Source organism: Loxodonta africana, chromosome 2 (genome assembly GCF_030014295.1).
Source record: "Loxodonta africana isolate mLoxAfr1 chromosome 2, mLoxAfr1.hap2, whole genome shotgun sequence".
Classification (NCBI taxonomy): Eukaryota; Metazoa; Chordata; class Mammalia; order Proboscidea; family Elephantidae; genus Loxodonta; species Loxodonta africana.
Window position 1 is genome coordinate 76786591 of NC_087343.1, and position 23845 is coordinate 76810435.

At 36.1% G+C, this 23845-nt stretch overlaps 1 protein-coding gene across 2 annotated transcripts in view; it reads left to right on the plus strand.

Moving 5' to 3' along the window:
• FCHO2 (FCH and mu domain containing endocytic adaptor 2) overlaps nucleotides 1-23845 on the plus strand; it is a 149104-nt gene that overhangs the window by 36234 nt on the left and 89025 nt on the right. For both annotated transcript variants that reach the window (XM_064272994.1, XM_010588207.3), the window contains exons 3-5: nucleotides 8151-8225; nucleotides 11521-11662; nucleotides 11754-11906. In XM_064272994.1, coding sequence (XP_064129064.1) covers nucleotides 8151-8225; nucleotides 11521-11662; nucleotides 11754-11906 — 370 coding nt within the window. The remainder of the gene's footprint in view (nucleotides 1-8150; nucleotides 8226-11520; nucleotides 11663-11753; nucleotides 11907-23845) is intronic.

Below are 23845 nucleotides of genomic sequence, written 5' to 3' on the forward strand. Positions count from 1 at the left end.
CATGTGAAAGCTGGACAGTGAATAAAGAAGACCGAAGAAGAATTGACGCCTTTGAATTGTGGTGTGGGCGAAGAATACTGAATATACCATGGACTGCCAAAAGAACGAACAAATCTGTCTTAGAATAAGTGCAACCAGAATGCCCCTTAGAAGCAAGGATGGTGAGATGGTGTCTTACATACTTTGGACATGTTGTCAGGAGGGATCAGTCCCTGGAGAAGGGCATCATGCTTGGCAGAGTACAGGGTCAACCGGAAAGAGGAAGACCCTCAACGAGGTGGATTGACACAGTGGCTGCAACAATGAGCTCAAGCATAACAACGATTGTAAGGATGGCTCAGGACTGGGCAGTGTTTCGTTCTGTCGTGCATAGGGTCACTATGGGTTGGAACCGACTCAACGGCGCCTAACAACAGCAACAACAACAACAACGTGTCACACCATGAGAAGTCCGGGACTCCTGGGTCATCCCTCATTGCCCAGAATCTAAGCCCTTTATGGCTCTTTGGCAAACCTCTCCTCCCACTCCCTCCTCCCTGCTTTATTTTTCTTCATAGTACTAAAAACCATCTAAGTTATTTTTTTGCTTATTTGCCTGTTTCTTCCTGCTATAATATAAACTCCAGGCAATGATTTTTGTCTTTTTTTTTTTTTTTTCCTTATTGCTGTATGTTCTGCATTTGGGATGGTGTTTGGCACTTAATAGGTACTCAGTAGTGATTTTTTGATTGAATAAATCTCTGATTCAAGCTATCATTATTTTTGCCTAAACTGCAGCAGTAGCTTCTAAGTGATTTATCTACATTCATTCTCATTCTCCTTCAGCCTGATCTTGGCACTATAGTTGGAGTACATTCTTTGAACTCTAGATCAGTTTGTCACCTGTCCTGTTTAAAACATTTCAGGGGCTTCCCATTGCTCTTAAGATACCTCTGCATAGTCTGATTCCAAAGCACCTTTCAAACCTAGTTCACACCAGGTTTTTTTTATTCTTTCTACATCAGAGACTTTGGCCCTTTTGTTGCCAGACTTCCTCCAGTCCAGGCTTTGTATGTCCTTACTCGCTTCTTCACATAATTGATGCCTACTTATTCTTTTTTTTTTTTTTTTTGTGGTCACTTCTTCATTGATGTCTTAATGTCTCTGGCTAGGTCAAAGACACCTATTATAATCTCTCTCAGTACCGTATATCTTTTTGTAATATTTATAAAATTTCATAATTATTCATTTTTATAATTTGTTTCTGTGTTCCCCTGTTAGACAATATTCTGTTGTATCCCATTGCTTAGCACAGAGCCTGGCACAATTAGATACTCTTATTTCTTGAAGAAGTGAGTGACAAAGAAAGGATGAAAAGATAGACACATTAAAATACACCATACACTAAGGGCTTTGCATACATTAATTATCTCATTTAACTCTTGAAACTCTAAGTCCCATTTTAAAGATGAGAAAATTTGGACCCAGAAATGTTACACAACTTTCTAAGTCCTTGTCTCCTTCCCTGCTGCCTTTCTTCCCTTTCCTTCAACAGTTTTATTAAGGTTTAATTAACATACAATAAACCACACTATTTAAAGTGTACAGTTTGATACATTTTTACATGTATATACAATCATGAAACCATCACAATCAAGATAGTGAACATATTCATCATCTCCTTTGCAATCCCTTGCTCCCTCCCTTCCCCATCCTCCCATGCCTAAGGAGACACTGATCTTCTGATATTTAGTTTGCGTTTTCTGGAATTTTATGTACTCTTTGTTTACTCTCTGTTGTCAGGCTGCTTTTATTCAGCATAATTATTTTGAGATTCATCTGTTATGTTGCATGTATCGGTAATTCATTCCTTTTTACTCTTGGGTAGTATTCCATTTTTGATTATTGCACAATTTGTTTATCCATTCATCTGTCAAGAGAAGTTATACCTATTTTTTGAACGTTGTATTATGTATATATTAATTTACTCAAACAATAGGTATTCTTTTGTCTGATTCCTGTTACTCAGCACTGCTTGTGTGAATCATACGTATTTTTATGTTTAAGTTCAGTTACTGTTCTCTTTAATATTAAATTTTATAAATTAAAATTACATATTCAGTTTCTTTAATAATTATAGGACTATTCAGATTTTCTAGTTCTTCTTTGAGTTTGTTAAGTTATATTTTTCTAGGAATTTTCCATTTCTCCTAAACTTTTAAATTTATTGGCAAAAAGTTATTCTTAATATCGTTTTATGATCTTTTTTAATGTCTGCATGGTCAGTAGTGATGTTCTACTTTTCATTCCTGATATGAGTTATTTGTGCCTTCTCTTTTTCATGTTCAGTTTCATTTGGCATTTGTTGTTTTTAATAGTTTACAAGAACCAACTATTGGCTTTTTTGGACCTCTCTGAATCTTTGTTTTCAGTTTCATTGACTTTGTGTTTAATTTGTTGTTCTTTTCTAACTTTTTAAAATAGACGCTTAACTTAATGATTTTCAACCTTTTTTTTTTTTTTTTTAATATATTCCTTTAAGTCTATAAATTTCCCTCAAGCATTGTTTTTGCTATATCCCACCAGTTTTGAGAAGCAGGATTTCGTTTAAATATATTTTAAATTTCATTGTGCTTTCTTCCTTGGGCCCTGGGTTATTTAGAGTGTATTTCTTCATTTCAAAATATGTGTGGATTTTAAAAGGTGCATTTTTGCTATTGATTTCAAGCTTAGTTACATTGTGGTGAGAGGGAATATATTCTGTATGATTTCAGTGTTTTGAAATTGGTTGACATTTGGTTTATGGCCCAAGATAGGGTCACTTTTGGTCAGTAGTTCTGCATGTGCCTGAAAAGAATATATTTTGATTTGTTGCTATAGAATTCTGTATTCGTTGGAGCAAGTTTGCTTATTCTGTTGTTCAGCTCTAATATATCCTTACTGGTTTTTGGTTTTTTTATCCTACTCATTGTATCAGTTACAGAGAGAGTTGTGTTAAAACCTGCTTGTTTTGATTGTAATTTTTGTCTCTTTATCCATGTAGTTTGGTCACTTTTTGCTTTTTGTATTTGTGGCCATGTTAGTATATGAATACAAATTTAGAACTATTATATCTTCTGGGTAAATGGAACCTTTTATCATTATGAAGTGTCCTTTTATATATCTAGCAGTGTTTTTTGCTTTGAGGTCTACTTTGTTGTTACAGCTTAAGGAGTTTGCTTTTGGTTAGTGTTTGCGTGGTATATAATTTTTTCTGTTCTTATCTGTATCTGTATGGTTTACACGTTGTCTTAGTTATATAGTGCTGCTGTAACAGAAATACCACAAGTGGGGTAGCTTTAACAAACAGAAGTTTATTTTCTCACAGTTCAGGAGGCTAGAAGTCTCAATTCAGGGCACCGGCTCTGGGGAAAGCCTTTCTCTGTCAGCTCTGGGGGAAGGTCCTTGTCTTTTCAGTTTTAATTCCTTGGCTCCTTGGTGATCATCATGTGGTGTGGCATCCGTTTTCCCTATCTCTGCCTTGCATTCTTTGCCTCATTAGCTTCCTTTATATCTCAAAGGTGATTGGCTTAAGACATACCCCACGCTGATAAGGCCTCTTTAAGATAATAAGGAAAACCCTAGTCCCGAATGGGATTACGTCCACAAACGTTAGGGGTAAGTAATTACAGCACATATTTTTTGGGACACAGTTCAATATTTAACGAATCTGTTTCTCTGTTTTTTAAAAAGCCATTTGATCATCTCTGTCCTTTAATTGGAGCACTTAGTCTATTTACGTTTAGTGTAATTGCTCTGATATATTTGGATTCAAGCCTTCTGTCTCAGGGGTTGGGAACTTTTTCCTGTAAAGGTTCAGAAAGTAAATATTTTAGGATGTGTGGGCCACCTGCTCTCTGTTGCAACTACTCAGTCTGCTGTTTAACCATAAAAGCAGTCATGGCCAACATGTACATGAATGAGCATGATTGTGCACCAGCAAAACTTGATTTACAAAAACAAGTGACGGGCCAGATCTGGCCCATGGGGCTGTAGTTTGCTGACCCCTGTACTATTTTACTATTTGCTTTCTATTCATCCTACCTTTTTGTCCCATTAGTTCCCTTATTTTGGCTTATATATATATATTTTTTTTAATTCTATTTTTTTCCCTTTATTAGTTTAGAAGTAATACATTTCTTTACTACTCTTTTATGGAGCCCTGGTAGTGCAGTGGTTAAGTGCTTGGGTGCTAATCAAAAGGTTGGCAGTTTGAACCCGCTAACCATTCCATGGGAGAAAAGACCTGGCGATCTGCCCCCATAAAGACTACAACCTAGGAAACCCTATGGGATGGTTCTACTCTGTCATATAGGGCCACTATGAGTCGGAATCAACTTAAGGGCATACAACAACTACAACTACTCTTTTAGTGGTTACCCTGGAGATTACAACATATTTTTGACCTGTTAACTTCTAATTATTGGTACTTTTACCCTCTTCCGGAAAATGCGAAGACCTTAGAACAGTACCCACCTCCTGACTTATATACCTTATGTACCTTTCTTCACGTGCATGTGTTTTTATTGAGCCTCTGTGTAGCAGTTACCCAGCTTGAGCAGTTACCATATCATGGTCAACGCTTGTTCCACGTTACTGGATTGTTATAAAGCAAATCTTGGATTCAGAAACATTGTGTTTTAACTGTTAGCATTTCAGATTTATCTCTAGAAGATAAAGGCTTAAAAAAAAAAAAACAGTATGTTAACCCACCTAAAAATATAGTAATACTTTTCTTAAGGTCATCAAATATACAGTCAGTGCTAGATTTTTCTCAGTTGTCTCTTTCTCTCACACACACACCCCCCCTGGTTTCTTTTGATAAGGATCCCTCCAAGTCCATATGTTACGTTATTTGCTGTTTCTTTTAGTCTCTTAATTGATAGATCCCTCTTTCTCTTCCCCCTTTACTTTTGTTTTTGTTGTTGAATAAACCAGGTTATTTGTTGTGTAAAGTGTCCCAAGTCCTGGACTTTACTAATTGCATATCCATAGTTTTATTTAACATTTTTCCTTGTCCTTGTATTCCCTCTAAATTGGCACTTAAATTTAGAAGCTTGATCAAATTCAGTTCAATAGTTTCACAAGAATGCTTCATAAGTGGTATTGTGTATTTCCATTGGAGGCATACAATACCTGATTATATCTGTTTTGTGATGTTAGTGGCCGTTGATGATCATCACCTAGATCCATTATTTCATTAGGAATTTCATTTCTGAAGGATATTTTTGTTGGGAATGGAATTCTGGTTGGCAGATATTTTCTTTCACTTCCTTGAAGATCATTCCATTATCTACCATTGAGATGTTAGCTCTCAGTCTAAGGCAGCTTTTAAGGTTTTCTTTTTGTCTTTGATTATCAGGAGTTTTACTGTGATATGACTAGGTGTAGATTTCTTTTTATTTATCTTTGTAGGGTTTATTGGGCTTCTTGGATTTGTGGCTTGATGTTTTTGTGGCCAGTTTTGGTAAACTCTCTATTATTATCTCTTCAAATATTGCTTCCACCCCGTACTTTCTCTCTTTACACATATGTTGACTTTCTTACTCTGTCCTTATGTCTCTCTTGTTTTCTGTTCTTTTGTCTCTCTGAACTTCATTCTGGGATCGAGTCTTCTCATCTGTCTTCTAGTTTACTAATTCTTACTACAGTATATCAAATCTTCTGCTGGGCCTATCCATTGAGATATTAATTTTTGTTATTGTATTTTTTCACATCTAGAATTTACACTTTTCAAATTTGCTGTTTTCTCCCCACTTCTTTTAAATGATTCCCAGTTTTCTACTGAAATTCTTGATCTAGTTTATTATCTCGTTGACCATAATACATAAACTCACGGTTTAAGCTTGGTAACCTCAACATTTGGAACTCTGCTAACTTGTTTCTGCTAGATTTTATTCGTGTTGTCTTGTTTCTTTATGTGCCTAGCTGCTTAATCAATGTTTATAGGATGTCCATAAGTGTCCAACAGCAAGGTTTGAAAAGATCTGGTTTGTAGTTCCTATGAGGACATGCTATTTTATGTTTCAACCTTTTTCCTGGGATGTTGCCTTTTGGAGTCTCAGTTTAAAGGGCATGGGATTTATCGTGCTTCCTGCCTTTGGCAGACCTGACCTCTGTCTGCCTTACTCCTTGAGGCTATCAAAAGCTCTGCTCCACTTACTTAGCCTCTCAGCTGCCTCTTCTAGATGTCCCCAAGGGAAAAGCTGCCCCATGTACCTGGCTCACTTCTCTGGGTATCCTTCTCTTGGCTCTCGGCCTGCTGATTTTTAACTGCCTTTTTAACTCTAGGAAGCATTTTAATCATCACCCTCTCCCCTTTCTTTAGTCCAGTTATTCTCAGTGGGAGGCTTTTGTCTCACTTGTCTAGTTCAGTATTACTGGAAATCGAACAACTTTTTTTGCAGCTTGAGCTTATCCGTTAAAATATTAACATTTCTTCCTGTATTTATTTTTTTAAATTATGGAAGTATTACCCTTGTATTATAGTGTATTAAAAAAGTACAGAAAAGTGTAAAGGAGCAGAAAAAAGTCACAGTGCCACTAGTGAGAGGCAGTTACCATTAATATTTCCTTTTAGTTAGAGAGGCTTTTTTTTTTTTTTGTGGAAATGGGTTTGGGAAAGAGTTTGGAGATGAGTTTAGTTTGGATACTGTATGAGGTGATTAAAATATCCAAGTATAGTTATGATTGCGGCAGTTAGAAATATTGAACGGATAGTTTGGTGCAAGAGTAGTGTGGAGATTTGGATTTGGACATTAGAAGGAAAGAGTTCAGTTGAACCTAGCAAAGTAAATGGAAGAGCAGTGGTGGTTGTAGAACGTTAAAGGCTGCACAGACTAAGAAGGGCCAGGGATAAGTATGAAAAATGTGAGACTGGAACTTAAGTTTTGTAGTATTACAAAGGGCCAAGACAACCTCATAGTTTGTATTTACAGGTTGTCTCTGGAATAATTTACTTTACTTTTATTCTATATTTTATAGCCTTGGTTGAAAATTTTAAACCCAAAATTCTATATGCCAGATGTTGTTGTTAGGTACTGTTGAGTTGGTTCCAACTCATAGTGATCCTGTGAACAACAGAATGAAACACTGCTCGGTCCTGTGCCATCCTCATAATCATAGTTACGCCCATTGTAGCAGCCACTGTGTCAGCCCATCTCGTTGAGAGCCTTCCTCTTTTTCACTGACCCTCTACTTCAGCAAGCATGATGTCTTTCTCCAGGCACTGATCCCTCCTGATACCATGTCCAAAGTAGGTGAGACAGTCTTGCCATCCTTGTTTCTAAGGAGCATTCTGGTTGTACTTCTTCCAAGATGGATTTGTTCATTCTTTCAGCAGTCCATGGTATATTCAATATTCTTTGCGAACACCACAATTCAAAGGCATCCATTCTTCTTCTTTATTATTCATTGTCCAGCTTTTGCATACTTACAAGGTAATTGAAAACACCATGGCTTGGATCAGGCATACCTTAGTCTTCAAGGTGACATCTTTGCATTTCAACACATTAAAGAGGTCTTCTGCGGCAGATTTGCCTAATGCAATGCATCTTTTGACGTATAGTGGTTATATAAAACACAGTTTTTAAGCTGAGTTACTTATTTTAGATCTAGTCATGAAATAAATTAAGCCCTGAAATTCAGTATCTCTGACTTGCTGATGATTCGTATTTAGTTTTATGCAAATGACTATCATCAATCTCATGTTCTATTAAATGTGCATCGTAATGACACGAGAATGTTGAGGAATAATAAAACCATGTTAAGTATAGAAAGGAAATATTAAATACAAATGACATCACAGTTTACAGAGACAGAGAATACAAAATGCAGCACTCTTGTACTTGCTGTTCAAATAACCTTTGGCACTAAAGAAAAAAAGGGTCGTAAACTCATTTAAGTTTCTTGGGTCATATAAATTCTCTTAGCTCTATACCACACATGTGCACAAAGGGCATTTAAAGACAGCCAGAATTCCTAACTTCATAGCTGCTTGTTTTTAGCATATGACTTAAGGTATCTTTTTGCTTCTGTGTTTTTAATTTTATTTTGACAATTTGGTTATGTTTTTGGTCACTAAAAAAAAAAAAAAAAAACAGCTATTATAATAAGAAACTTTGATTTAACAGAGCCACAATAGAAGAAACATATTCCAGGTCAATGACAAAACTAGCAAAATCAGCAAGCAATTATTCACAACTTGGGTAAGTTAATATCTTCCTTTTTTTCAGCTTTCGTTTAGTAGAGATCTTGAGAATATTAGGTTACCATTGAGGATATAGTAGTTTATAGTTTTAGTAATACTTATTTAAAATTTATCTCTGTATATGAATATGCTCTTGATGTTTTGAATGGATAGAAAATATAATTGAATTTACTGGATCAGTTAATGTAGTCAAAGTAAATGAAACTTATTTTTTTCCCTTTATTAAACTACATGGTCATTCAATAGTGTAATTTTGAGATTACAAATGCTGTGTGTTACTCATGTGCAAAATACTGTAGTTTTTTAAAGTTCATTTAAATTCTGTTGCTGTTTAACAGTGATCTTTAAAAACTCACTTTAAAGTTTGATAAATAAAATTTTATTGAAAATGATTAAAATGCATTAAAACATCTTATTTTATGGACTATCATTAAATATCAAAAATTTGCTCTGAAGAAATTGTTCTTTGAAAAGTGAAATTAATAATAAGAATATATTTAAAATGAGATGTGCTCATAGGCATAACAACTGGGAAAAGAATAATTGTATAACCTGAACATAATTCTGGAAGGAATAATTGTGTGATCTGGTTTAATAATCTGTAATTGGGGAAAGGTTATATTTTAGCTAAGATGTTGAAATAAAGTGATTTTAAAAGATTTTTACAGTGATGTAAAGTTCAAGATTCCTCTAGATCTGAGATTCTGATGAGTCTGTGAATCCCTGAAATTCTGTGCAAAATTTTGTGTAGGTATCAATGCTTATTTTTATTGAAGAGGGTTTATAACAATTATCAGATTGACAATTGGTTCTGTGATCCAAAAAATGAGTAAGGATGACTATTTTGTAGAAAGTCTTCTATAGTGAGGTTGAATGAGTTTAAACAAAAGCCTTTATACTTTGTGGTCTGGGCACAGAAGAATTGGACTCTCAGTTCATCTTCAGGGTAGTGGCACTGTCCATTGTGTAAGTGCTGACAGCCTGTAGCTAGGAAGACCTGCTGCTGCCCTGCACTGTAGCTGGAAAGGCTTGGCAGCTACCACCTTTTTCACTTAGAGAATCGAGGGGAACGGTAGTTGATAGTTATTTTTGTTTTTTTTCTCCTGGTTTGTCCTCCAGTCCCTTACCCCTTTGCCCCCTTCCCTCAACCCCAAGTTTCTTCTTCCTTCTTTTTCCATCTACATCTTAACTTTTCTGGCAGCTTCCTTTTTCTAGAGACTCATGTTTTTGACATGCTTCTGCTGAAACATAATTTCTTCTTTATTGACCACAGTAGAAGGGCCAGGAAGTAACTGGAGTAACAAAGGGTGGATTTAACTAATTGGCTATGATTTTATTATAGAAAATTTTACCCTATTCTTAGTTATAAGGGAGGAGTTAGAAAGAGCATGGATTGACTTCAGCTGTGTCTTGTAACAACAAAGCTGCATTTTTGTCTTTGGAATGTGTGCTTTTCATAAATAACAGGTAGTACTTTTTGCATTAGTGTCATCTCTTCTAATAAGGATTGTGAATGTTAATGTTCTTGCTTACTGATGCATATTTTAGGAAGAAATTGAGTTTTGTTTTTCTGTATTCAGTTGTACTTAAGCATATTTTATACTTCTTGGTTTTCCTAGTGCTTCTTTTACATTAATGCGTATGACTTGACCAGTAAAAAAGGCATGTAGATCAGACTTTTAAAAATTGCATGATATTTGGAATTCATTAAGGAAACTTACGTTTAAAGAAATCTTATGTTGAACCTTTTTTGCAGTGTAAAGAATCCTTTGGTAAAGTAAGGGAACACCTACCTGCTTTGTAAAGTCTAGACTATCATATATCAGGTTTACTTGAAGTAAAGTGCATGTATTTTGGTACTGTAGTGAGTGGATTCTTCTCAGGTATCTTTTCCTTTTGAAATTTTCCATCCAAGTCCTTGACAGATTTAGTGATTAGATTTTTAAAACGTGAGATGAGATCTAATCAAAACAGTCCTATTCTAAGGATTTTAATTATCCACTTAGACCTTCTTTATTATTACGTAAAGTGATTGTTGCAAGTTAGCTTTCCTACTGGGTAGGAAATGTGATAATAGGCATAAAGTCATATAGTTGGCCCTCTGTACCCGTGAGTTCTGCATGTGCAGATTCAACCAACTGTGGGTTGAAAATATTTGAGGGAAAAAACAACCAGACTTTTTTATTCTGGTCATTATTCCCTAAACAATACGGTATAACAGTTATTTACATAGCATTTACATTGTATTAGATATTGTTAGTAATCTAGAGATGATTTAAAGTATATGGGAGGGTGCAAATACTACTTCATTTTATATAAGAGACTTGAGAATCCTCAGATTTTGGTATTTGTGGGGCAGTAGGGGGTCTTGGAACCAAAAACCCCCGTGGATACCGAGGGGCGACTGTGTTAGAATAAGTAATTACTTTCTCTGCCCTCTTGCTTTAGTGATCATTGTTGAAATTTGTCTTCTGTTATTAATTTTATTGTAGAGACCACTTTAAAGCAAGTGGTGGTGAAAATATCAGAGGAAATATCTGAACAAAGCATGGGATAAAATCATCCTTAGATTATTGTCTGCTGAGCAAAGTAGTTTAAACTAGCCATTGGCATCCTAAATACTTTCCATGATCTGATAATGCAGTAATCCTTGGATATATTTGAGCCTGCTAAAAATTTAAAATTCTCAATATTGAGAAAAAGGGGTAGGAAAGTATATCATTTATCCTGTACTCTTTGTAAGAAGGGAAATAAATCTACTAGTATATAATTGAGGTACACAGGTAAAGTTATGATGTCTAAGCAAAAGTTTCAGGTAAGTACGCTGAAATCTTAATACAGTCATTAATGATGAAGACATTTTAAAAATCACATATATAAATTTTAGTTTTGTGTGTTTAAATTCAGAGAAACTTTATTTTTAGATAAACATTTTAAATGAATACTAAGTAGTCTAACATTGAAAATTAATAATATTTTATCAACAGATCAATCAGTAGTGATAGAAAGGCTTCTGATGCAAATCTAAATAACCAAATCACCTCTGAGAATAATGTGATAGAATTAAATCAGAAGGGCCCTGGACAGACCTGTGATAGTCTACCCATTTCTATGTACCTGAGGTCCAAAAATATTTTAAATAATTAACCAAGGATTGAGAAATCAAAGTCAGTCTGTCAGTCATTTCATTCATGATTTATTTTAGCTTCATTTTTTGCCTAATTAAAATTGCTGAATATGGCATTACTGTTTCCATTGGCTCCATTATTCACCTACATATTCCTTTCCTCTAGAACATTTGCAGCAATGTGGGATGTGTTCAAGACATCTACAGAGAAATTAGCAAATTGTCATCTGGATCTCGTTAGAAAATTACAAGAATTAATAAAGGAAATTCAGAAGTATGGAGAAGAACAAGTAAAATCTCATAAAAAGGTATCACTTTTTTTCTTGCTAAAGTATTGATTGGTCACATATTGAGTACTGTAGACTACAGTCATTTTGGTTAATCATTTTATACCAACAGACTAAAGAAGAAGTTGCAGGAACTCTGGAAGCTGTCCAGACTATTCAGAGCATAACTCAGGCTCTCCAGAAATCCAAGGAAAATTATAATGCCAAGTGTGTAGAACAGGAGCGTTTGAAAAAGGAAGGAGCTACGCAAAGAGAAATTGAAAAGGTAATCATGATAAAAATAACAACTGTGGTTTCAAAGTGCCTCCACATAAAAGACTGCATTTACTCTTACAGACTCTCAAGAATGATCATGTTTTAAACATGAAGACATTGTGCCTCAGAGTGTTAGTGACTTACCTAAGTAACACAGAAGTAGATTTGTAAAATATATTGTGTATAGTAGGTTATAGTATATATAGTTAGATTAGCAAACACATATAAACGATTTGTTTATGTTATGTTTATGTTAACAGTACATTTACAGAATATTTTTATAGTAAGATAATTGTTGAAATCCTGCTTGATATAAAATTTAACAATGAAGTAAACATTTTTTGAAGCAAGTTCTTGCTATATTTAGAAAGATATAGGTATTTGAAAATAAACTTTATATGTATGTTGTCGGAAATTCATTGCTGACTTTGAGCAATCCTTATGTAGTATTGTGGTAAACCACAACCCTTTCCCTCACTCAGTGTTTTAGTTGAAAGTTTTTTTCCACTTTCAAAGCAGTTTAAACCAACCCTTCACTTGTTCAATGTGGTATATCTCATTTAGGAATGTGAGCCATAGGGAGTGATAATTTTGAAAACTTTTTAAAGTATTTGAAATATCTAGTAAAAAAAAACACAAATTGTATGTATATTATGATTATAACTTTAAAAATGTATATTTTGTTGTTAGTTACCATCGAGTTGAATCTGACTCATGGCAGTCCTGTGTGTGTAGAGTAGAACTGCTCCATAAGGCTTTCCAGGCTGTGACCTTTCAGAAGCAGATTGCCAGGCCTGCCTTCTGAGGTGCCTCTGAGTGGGTTTGAGCTGCCAGCCTTTTGGTTAGTAGTTGAGTGCTTACCATTTGTGCCACCCAGAGTCTCCTTGCACCTTTCATTCCAGACATAGCAATTATGAATAAAATATACAAAGGGAGAACAAAACAAAATAACAGAATCCAATAAGAAGAGCATTATCTCTGTGGAACAGAGACCCAAAATGGGAAGTAGGTATTGACTGACAGTCTTGTTGGACTCGGAGTTCTAAGGTGGGCAGTAGAATTAGGCTTGTGTGGTAAACAAATGTTCCCCACTTGAGATGAGGGACCAGGAGCTCAGCTCACTCTTCGAAGCTATAGGTAGGCAAAAGAGAAGGCTTTTGGCCTACTGACTGTGTCTAAAGCTTTCTTGGAAGTTGGGGGTTGTCCTCTGTTCAAAGGACAGAGACATTGTCCTGATCAGGAATCAGTACATGAATACACTGGCTGTATCCCCAATATTCTTATATGGAAGTAATTAAAAACTACCTTTGTAAGACTGATTCTAGTTTGGGGTCTTGGAGAGTTTTCAAGAGATAATCTGAAAACTGCTAGGTAGAAGGATTGGTGAGCATAAAGGGTAGAGCATGACACAACAACACATTGTATTCTGTGGAGTTGTTTAGCAGTAGTGATGGAGGGAGGGAGAGAAGAGGGGCGATAAACAAAAATTGTCACATGTGGAACGAGCAAACTGCCAAAATTCTATAGTATATCTAAAAAATCTAATATTAAGACCACCAATAAATTTAACAATTGGAATGAGAATTTTCTTAGTTATCTAGTGCTGCTATAACAGAAATGTGGATGGCTTTAGAACAGAAATTAATTTTTCCACAGTTTAGGAGGCTAGAAGTCCAAATTTAGGGTTCTGGCTTTAGGGGAAGGCTTTGTCTCTGTGTAGGCTCTGGAGGAAAGTCCTTGACTCTTCAGACTTCTTTTTCCTGGTTCCTTGGAGATCTCCACATGGCTTGGAATCTATCTTCCCCCATTTCTACTTGCTTAATCTCCTCCTTTTATGTTTGGTAAGAGATTGACTCAAGACATACTCTGCACTAATCTTGCCTTATTACCATAACAAAGGCAACCCAATTCCCAAGTGGGATTATAACCACAGACATAGAGTTTAGGATTTACAGCACATATTTTGGGGGGACACAATTCAATCCATAACAAGAATTCACTCCAGATGAAATTTAAATTTACAGAACAGATGAACGAAACCATTTATGTGTTTTGAGGATGTCCAAAGAGATAAGTGAATAGAACTCTTGTATTAAAGAAGATTAAGAAATTAAAAGCAGCAGAATAAAATAAGATCTCATAGATAGGAAAAGTAGTTAATTGGAAAGCCTGAAAATGAAAAAAATATAGTTACTGAGTTTAAAAAAAACAAAACAATAGAGACGACAAACTTTAGACTCGATATAGTCAAAGAGTGAATTCGAAGGAATTCACCCAGAATATAGAACAGAGATCAGAGGTTACCAAAATCCATCTAATATGCTTTTCAGAAGAAAGAACAAATTGAGGGAATGGTGGGCAAGTAATATTTAAAAAGTTAACAGTTCGGAATTTTCCAGAGTTGAAGAAATTAACGAATGCTCAGAATGAAAGTACATTTTAGTAATTAAGCAAGTTAAATAAAGTTAAATTCAGACCTAGACACCAGGAAAAAGAGAATATTAAAAGCTACCAGTTATCTTTTTTTCTTCACATTTCTGAAATCAAAGTGCATCTTCAGTTGATGCTATCCTATAATCACTGTTGGTCCGGTGGCATTTTGGCATAGTTGTCATTGCCTTATGAACTTGGCTGTTATTTCTGGTGGCATGGTTAGACAACTGCAACTCTTTGATGTTTCACTTAACAGAACATTTAAGAATCATTTGAGGAAGGAGTAAGAATTCTGATTGTTGTCTGAAAACATTTTATGACACCGTTTGGTGAGATCAAGAAAGTGTATGCATTAGTGCTTGGAATAAAATCTGGAGGTAATAGTGGAGCAAGTGTATTTAAAAAATGCTGTATCAGTAATACTTTTTTTTAATTGTGCTTTAGGTGAAGGTTTACAGAACAAATTAGTTTCCCATTCAATAGTTTATATACAAATTGTTCCATGACCTAGGTTGCATTCCCCGCAATGTGTCAGCACTCCCCCCATCACCATCCTGAGTTCCCTGTTTCCATTCGTCTGGTTTTCCTGCTCCTACCTGCCTTCTCATCTTTACTTTTGGGCATACGTTGTCCTTTTGGTCTAATGTAGATGATTGTTCTAAGGAGCACTTTCCTCACCTGTGTTATTGTTCATAAGTCTGTTATTTGACTGAAAGTTGATCTCTGGGAATGGCTTCAGTTCCAAGTTAGAAGGGTATGCAAGGGCTATAGTCTTGGAGGTTCCTCCAGTCTCTCTCAGACTAGTAAAGCTGGTCTTTTTTTTATGAATTTGAATTTTGTTCTACATTTTTTTACCTCACTCTAACTGGGACCTTCTGTTGTGTTCCTGGTCAAATTGGTCGGTAATAGTAGTCGGGCACCATCTAGTTCTTCTGGTCTCAGGCAGGTGGATACTGTGGTTCCTGTGGTCCATTAGTCCTTTGGACTAATTGTTCCCTTGAGTCTTCTGTTTTCTTCACACTCCTTTGCTTCAGATGGAAAGAAACCAATGATTGTATCTTAGATGGCCTCTTGTAAGCTTTTAAGACCCCAGATGCTACTCACCAAAGTAGGTTGTGGAATGTTTCTTTATGAACTGTGTATGCCAATTGACCTAGATGCCCCCCAGGACTATGGTCCTTAGCCTTTAAGCCCAGTAACTCAGTCCCGCAAGGGTTTTGTCCAGGTTGTTTCCATGACTGTGCCCCTGTGTGGTATATTAAATATATGAATATGCATTCAGCACATAGTAATAGTCTCTATATGGAAAAAAACAGAACTCTGTTATCCCTGAATATGAAAGTAATTCAGAAGGATCACAATCTGAATATGAAGAAGATTGAGGGTTTCTCTAACAATTCATTTCACTTACTTTGCTTTTTAGTCTACATCACAAAGCAGTAATATAGAATAATATTTTACCTCTAAGTTTAAAGAGTTCTTTCAATAAGTGTAAGATAAAAACTCTAAGTGATAAGAAAGCATTGTACTATGGTTTAGTTGACAGCATTTTTGTGTTTTAGTGGTACACAAGATAATGATGCTCCTTTCAATCAGTGGTATCCTAGATTTGATGGGAAAACAGTAGTGAAGTATGTATGTTAATTTAAGGATAACTACTAAAAGGACAAAAGTATAATCTAAATCTTCTAAATCAGCAAAAAGAAGAGAAGATATAATTTTTTTTTATTAATCCAAAAGAAGAGAGGGATGGAGGAAACAAAGAAGCAAAGAAAAAGAATGATAAATGGAAAACTCAAAATAAGTTGAGAGAAATAAGTCCAAGTATATCAATAATCATGTTACTGTTTTTGTTAGCTGCCTCCCTGACTCATGGTGACCCCATGCACAATGGGTTTTCATTAGCTGATTGTCTTAGTCATCCATGTTGCTCTAACAGAAATAACACAAGTGGATAGCGTTAACAAAGAGAAGTTTATTCTCTCATAGGCCAGTAGTCTAGAAGTCCGATTTGAGGGCATCGGCTCCAGGGGAAGGCTTTCTCTCTTTTTCGGCTCTAGAGGAAGGTCCTTGTGGTGCATCAGTCTTCCCTTGGACTAAGAGCATCTCGGCACAGGAACCTCAGGTCCAAAGGATACACTGTGTTCCCAACGCTGCTTTCTTGGTGGTATGAGGTCCCCCTGTCCCTCTGCTTGCTTCTCTCTTTTATATCTCGAAAGGGATTGGCTTAAGACACTTTCTAATCTTGTAGATCTCATCAGTATAACTGCCAGTAATCCATCTTACTGCATCGTAGTGATAGAATTTACAACACATAGGGAAATCTCATCAAATGACAAAATGGTGGACAATCACACAATACTGGGAATCATGGCCTAAACAAGTTGACAGATATTTTGGGGGGACACAATCCATGACACTGATTTTTGGAAGTAGATTGCCAGACCTTTCTTCCTAGTGTATCTTAATCTGGAAGCTCTGCTGAAACCTGTTCAGCATCATAGCAACACATAAGGCTGCACTGATAGACAGGTGGTGGTTGTGCTGGAAGTGCATAGCCTGGGAATCAAACCCATGTCTCCTGCATGGAAGGTAAGAATTCTACCACTGGACCACCACTGCCTTCACCAATAGTCATAATGCATATAAATGAATTAGACTTCCCCAATAATAGATTGTCATATTGGAAAAAATACTAGGTAAAACTAATTGTTCAGCAATAGGAGAATGTTTCATACGATGATACACTATACAGCAGTTCAAATAATGAACTATATGGGGTGAAATGATGGGTCTGGGATTTAAAATACACTAGTCAAAAAAAGGAGCCCTGGTGGTGCAGTGGCTAAGAACTTGGCTGCTAACCAAAAGATTGGCAGTTCAAATCCTCCACCTGCTCCTTGGAAACCGTATGGGGCAGTTCTACGCTGTCTTATAGGGTCGCTATGAAGTGGAATCAACTCAGCGGCAACGGGTTTACGGGGTTTAGCCAAAAAAAAGTTGGAGGGGAGGAATAGATGAAATCTTGAAGCTAGATGATGGGTACATGGGGGTTTATTAAACTTTTTGCGTGAATACTTGATTTCTATTATAGAAACTCCAAAAAAAGGATTGAGCTAGAATTACCATATTTTTACCAGTAACATGCTCCTTCTACGTTTGTTTGCCAACTGCGCCCTCCCCCAACGAGGTATTTTCGTAAGCATGCTTTGCTAATTTTTTTATAGCAACATGTTAATTTAAAAAAATGGAATAGCAGTGGTGCTTTAAAAAAAAAAATTGGCATTTATGGAAAATCTCTTGTGGGGGAGGGCATAGTTGGCAAATGTAGAAGGCATGTGTTATTTGTGTAAAAATATGGTAAATGTATTAACATGGATAAATCTAAAAAAACAATGTTGGGCAAGAAAAGCAAAGTTCCATAAGCATATATAGATTTTGATAATTTTGTATAACCTTCAAGTCTTTGCAAAAAAAATGCTGTTTAATCAGTAAATAGTTTTTTTTTTTTATAGATAGCTACTATTGAGTAGATTCTGACTTATTTCATGGTGACCTTATGTATAATAAAATGAAATGTTGCTTGGTTCTACGTCATCCTTATGATCACCGACATGTTGAAGTCCATTGTTGCCACTGGTGCGCCAGTCCGTCTCACTGAGGGCCTCGCTTGCCCTCATTATCCCTCTTCTTCACCAAACATGATGTTCTCCTCCAGCGGTTGATCCCTCTCGATGACATGTCCAAAGCAAGCAAGATGGACATTGTTCTGTTGTGATCCATACGGTTTTTATTGGCCAATCTTTGGAAGTAGATTTTTAGGCCTTTCTTCCTAGTCTGTCCTAGTCTGGAAGCTTTGTTGAAACCTGTCCACCATGGGCGACCCTGCTGGTTTTTGAAATACCAGTAGCTTCCAGCATTATAGCAACACATAAGCCACTACAGTACAACAAATAGATTGGTAGTGGAAATAGGTATTTTTTTTAAAAAGTCCCTCACGGACTGAATTACTGGGCTGAGGGCTGGGGACCATGACATCTAGCTCAATTGGCATAACATAGTTTATAAAGAAAATGTTCTACATTCTGCTCTGGTGAGTAGCATTTGGGGTCTTAAAAACTTGTGAGTGGCCATCTTAGATACTCCACTGGTCCCACCCCATCTGGAGCAAGGAAGAATGAAGAAAACCAAAGATGCAAGGGAAAGATTAGTTCAAAGAACTAATGGAGCACGAGTGTGACAGCCTCCACCAGACTGAGTCTAGCACAACTAGATGGTGCCTGGCTACCACCACTGACTACTCTGACAGGGATCACAATAGAGGGTCCCAGACGGAGCTGGAGAAAAACGTAACTCACGAAATTCTAACTCACAAAAAAAGATCAGACTTACTAGTCTGCCAGAAACTGGAGAAATTCTTAGAGCATGGCCCCTGGACACCCTTTTAACTCAGTACTGAAGTCACTCCTGAGGTCCACCCTTCAGCCAAAGATTACACAGGCCCATAAAATAAAACAAGACTAAATGGGCACACCAGCTCAGGGGCAGGGATGAGAAGCCAGGAGGGGACAGGAAAGCTGGCAACAGGGAACCAAAGGTTGAAAAAGGAAGAGCGTTGACATGCCATGGGGTTGGCAGCGAATATCACAAAACAATATGTGTATTATGAGAAACTAATTTGCTCTGTAAACCTTCATCTAAAGCATAGTAAAGAAAATAAATAAAACCCGTTGCAATCGAGTCGATTCTGACTCATAGCAACCCTATAGGACAGAATAGAATAGTTTCCAGGGAACGGCTGGTGGATTCGAACTGCTGACCTTTTGGTCAGTAGCTGAGCTCTTAACTACTACACCACCAGGGCTCCAGAAATAGGTATTAGAAGTTTTAGAACATGTATGGAGAAGGTAAACACTGAACACTGGATGGGAATTACTTTTGGGGAGGGAGTGAGGGGAATGGAACTGGTAAGAACATAGGGCCGTTTTTGTATATGTAATGTTTAATATTTTCCAAAAAATTAAAAAGTAAATGTAGTATAAAGCTGACTATACTTAAAAATAAAATAAATTACTTTTAAAAATGTGAACCATAGGAACAATTTATAGTACCTAAAAAAAAAAAAAAAAAACCTGACAAATTCACACAGTGAATTAATTGGTTATGGTTTCCATATCATTCATGCAAAAGCCTACCATCAAAGAGTTAGTTGAAACTTTCCAGAGGGTTAAAGCCCTGCTGGGTTAAACATTGCTGTCTCTTTTTTGTGAACCCTACTGGGCTTAGCATAATGCCTAATATGTAGTGACTACTCGAAAAATATATAGTGACTAGGGATTACATTTAAAGAAATGATCATTTGAGTCTTTGATATAAAGTAGAAAAGGTTTTAATGTAAGGTAAGAAAATAGATGAAATTAAAGGATTTCTTTTTGATTAGCATACTGAGCAGGGCTGTAGCATGTGGTTGTATCCAAGAGTTCTGAGTTGGTAGCTGAAATCAAGCTTGTGTTCCACTTGTCTTGCTGTGGCAAGGTGGTCAGCTTAGAGGAAGTGGTGCTGCTTTCTAATTAATTTGATCAGAAATGGCACTTTACTCGTGATGCTAGATATGTAAGTGGGTGCCCTGATTTGTAATATATTCTATCTCAGGTTTAAATAAATAAATAATTTTTGTTTATAATGAGAAGCTTTTTGTTAACATGAATGTCATTTATTTTAGACCTAGATCTTTGAACCATTTCTCCTTTGATGAACTTCAAAACATAAATATTTATAGGTATTATAACATAGTATGGTTCTCAACCTTGCTCATAAACCTTTCTGTTTATAAAACACTATTTACTAGGTGTTCACTTTTGTGGACTGTGACTAAGTACTTATTTTAATGTATATATTTGCTTAACAGCCTGTTACTATAAAAATTATAGGCACTTAAAAACATTTCTGGTATTATATCAATAAATTTGTAATGCTAAGGAAGTGAGTAAAATGTAGAATTTGTTTTGTTATCAGTAGGTAATATGTTCAAGCCAGTCTTTTATTTATGAGAAGAAATGTATCTGTTGCTTTTAAAGCATAATTTTCTCACTTAAGAACCAGTGTTTCAACTTCCCTTTTAATAATGTCTTTACAAAAGTGGTCAAGTTTGTGACTACACCAGGGCATTCAGTTTCTATAATTTTACCCTAAGGATCCACACCAGTTACTAAGCATATATGCTATTTACGAAGTTGCTTTGACTTATTTAATATAGCACTGTTGTGTATTTACTTCCTGTAAGGGATGTTTCTTGCTTTCAAAAAATAAAGATGTTCCCAATACAGTTCTAAAATTGCCGCTACATTCTTTTTTTTTAATCATGCATTAAGTGGAAATTTATAATTCAAGGCAGTTGCTGATACAAAAACTTAACACACATATTGTTATGTGACCATAGTTGCTCTCCCTGTAATGCAACAGCACACTCCTCCTCTCCACCCTGTATTTCCTGTATCCATTCAACCGTCTCTTGTCCCCCTCTGCCTTCTCATCTCACCTCCAGACAGGAGTTGCCCACTGAACCTCATGTATTTACTTGAGCTAAGAAGCATACTCCTCACCAGTGTCATTTTATGTCTTACAGTCCAGTCTAATTTTTGTCTAAAGAGTGGGCTTTGGGAATGGTTTTAGTTTTGGGCTAACAGAGAGTCCGGGGGCCCTCCAGTCCCAGTCACACCGTTAAGCCTGGTCTTTTTACTAGAATTTGAGTTCTGCACGCCACTTTTCTCCTGCTTCATCAGGGACTCTCTGTTGTGTTACCTTTCAGTCATTGGTGGTAGTCCGGCACCATCTAGTTCTTCTGGTCTCAGGCCGATGGGGTCTCTGGTTTATGTGGCCTTTTCTGCCCCTTGGGCTCATATTTTCCTTATGTCTTGGGTGTCTTTGGTGTTCTTCATTCTCGTTTGCTCCAGGTGGGTTGGGACGAATTGATGCATCTTAGATGGCTGCTTGCTAGCTTTTAAGACCCCAGAGGCCGCTCACCAAAGTGGGATGCAGAACATTTTCTTAATAAACTTTGTTATGACAGTTGACTTAGATGTCCCTGAAACCATGGTCCCCAGACCCCGCCCCTGCTACTCTGTCCCTGGAAGTGTTTGGTTGTGTTCAGGAAATGTCTTAGCTTTTGGTTCAGTCCAGTTGTACTGACTTACCCTGAATTGTATTTTGTCCTTCCCTTCACCTAAAATAATTCTTGTCCACTACCTAGTTCCTGTAGGGTCGCTGGGTGAGTTATCTAGTTAGTGAATACGCCCTTCCTCCGTCCCCACCCTCGTAACCATCAAAGAATGTTTTCTTCTGTGTTTAAACCTTTTTTTGAGTTCTTGCAGTAGGGGTCTCATACAATATTTGACATTTTGCGACTGACTAATTTCACTCAGCATAGTGCCTTCCAGTCTACATTCTTTTATATGATACCTTTTCTTTAAATCTGTTTTTGGTGTTACTTAAAACACCTTATGAAACAATTTTTTTTTTTAAATTTTGTGTCTTTACTAATAAGGGCTTTTGTCCATTCTCTAAGGTGCATCTTAAAGTTGATAGGTAATTTCTTTAAGATTCTGGCATATTATCTTTCAAGAATGAGAACTGATATAAAAAATAGAATTTAAAAAGGGTACTTTCTTCCTTCATGATTCCAAACAAGGGAAGTAAAAATTTACACCATTTTCTGGTATCAGAAAGTATGTTCCAAAAGACTTAGCTGCTCACAGTTCTTAGTTAGATTCAGTTCTTAGCCTTTGAGATGGCAATAATTTTATGGTCAGAAATAATGAATATATATGTATGCTGAGTTGAATGGCCAAGACCAAGATTTATGGTGAAAATATTGTGGAGGAAAAAAAGAAAGCTTTGAAAATATGCTGGTTAAAAATGTTCAAATCAATATTTCTAACCCCCTTTACCCACTAAAGATTTGAAGTAGCAGCACTAGTTAGAATTCTAGAGACTATTTGAGTATAGGAAAAGAAACTGATGCTTCAGGAACTTCCTGCTACCTCTTAAAGCCCTATAATTTTAGGTGTGATAAATAATGTTGTGAAATAATTAGTTTGTTTACATTCTAGACATATAGGTCTTCTGTAAGGAGTAATGTTCCTCCAGGGAGGCATCTTTATTTCTGTTAGATTATATGTTCCTCGTGGGTGAGAAATCATCATTGTATCATCCACAGCACAGCATATATATTTGTTTGCAAAATAAACATTACAACAAAATATTATTTGAATTTTTCCTGTTCATTATATAATAGAAATTAATTCAAGAGTTTATTTTAAATGAAAACTATAGAATGATTCTTGCCTTTTAAAATTATTCAAATATTTTTCTGATTTAATGTTTTATTATGAAGTGATAATTTGCATGCAGTAGTAAATAAATGTTTTAGTTCTTACCATGTGCCTATATCATGCTAGATGCTGTGAAGATTATTAAAGAATAAGTACTTATCACCTTCTGTCTCCAAGAAGCTTCCTTCTTGTTAGGGAGCCAAGACATTGAATAGTGGAGAATAAGAGGTTAGAGAGAGGGCTGAATGATAAGTTGAGGAGGGGAGGTATCTTATTTTGTACACAGCCTATAAGCAATACAGGAAAGATCCCATGAAGTAAATTACTTTTAAAATAATAGATATCATTATAGCTATATTTCTTTGGAATGTACCAGTCTTACAAGTTTCCTTTCAAATCACAAATATTTCTAGGAGCGATTACACCTTGTGACTTTATCAAAAGCTGACACATAAATTATTAGGCGATAACTTAATAGGCAGCAGAGAAAAAAGTGTAGGTGTTAGGATGAGGAACATGCAAAGAAGGGGCTAGCAGTGGGACTACATAATTTTGCTAGGATGTGTCATTAAAAATCACTATGTGAAATGTAGGTTGCTGACCACTCTTTATAGACTCAAAATTTAGGTAGTTGGAAGAAGAAACTGAGGCATAAAAGATCCAAAAGGAAACCCAGGTAACCAGCTGATTAGAATTGTTTTAAAATAAATTCCAGCAAACTCGGTTGTCTGAGCTTCCTCTGAAAGTGCACAGTAAATGCTAAATATCCATCTCATCCAATTGTTACGTGTTTGAAGAGGGCCAAGATGTATATTGCTTTATGATGTCAAACGGAAACAACGTTAAAAAATCCATGAGCAAACTAGAAAATCATTACAGGTTTTGGCTGTTTACTAAGGACAAATACAGCGTAGTACAACTCAGTAATTCCTAGATGTATCTTTATGTTACAGCAAAAATACAGTGATAGGTGTTCTGATGATATTCTTTGCTAGAAGGTATAATAATAGCAGGTAGTATTGATTTTGTAGACTTACTATATGCCAGACCCTGCCCCAAGCATTTTACATAATTACATTTCATCACTACCAGAGCCCTTAAACATAAGTGGTATTCTCGTTGTAGGAATGAGAGATAAAGCTCAAAGACAAGGTCAAATGGGTAGTACATGGTAGATTCAGAATTT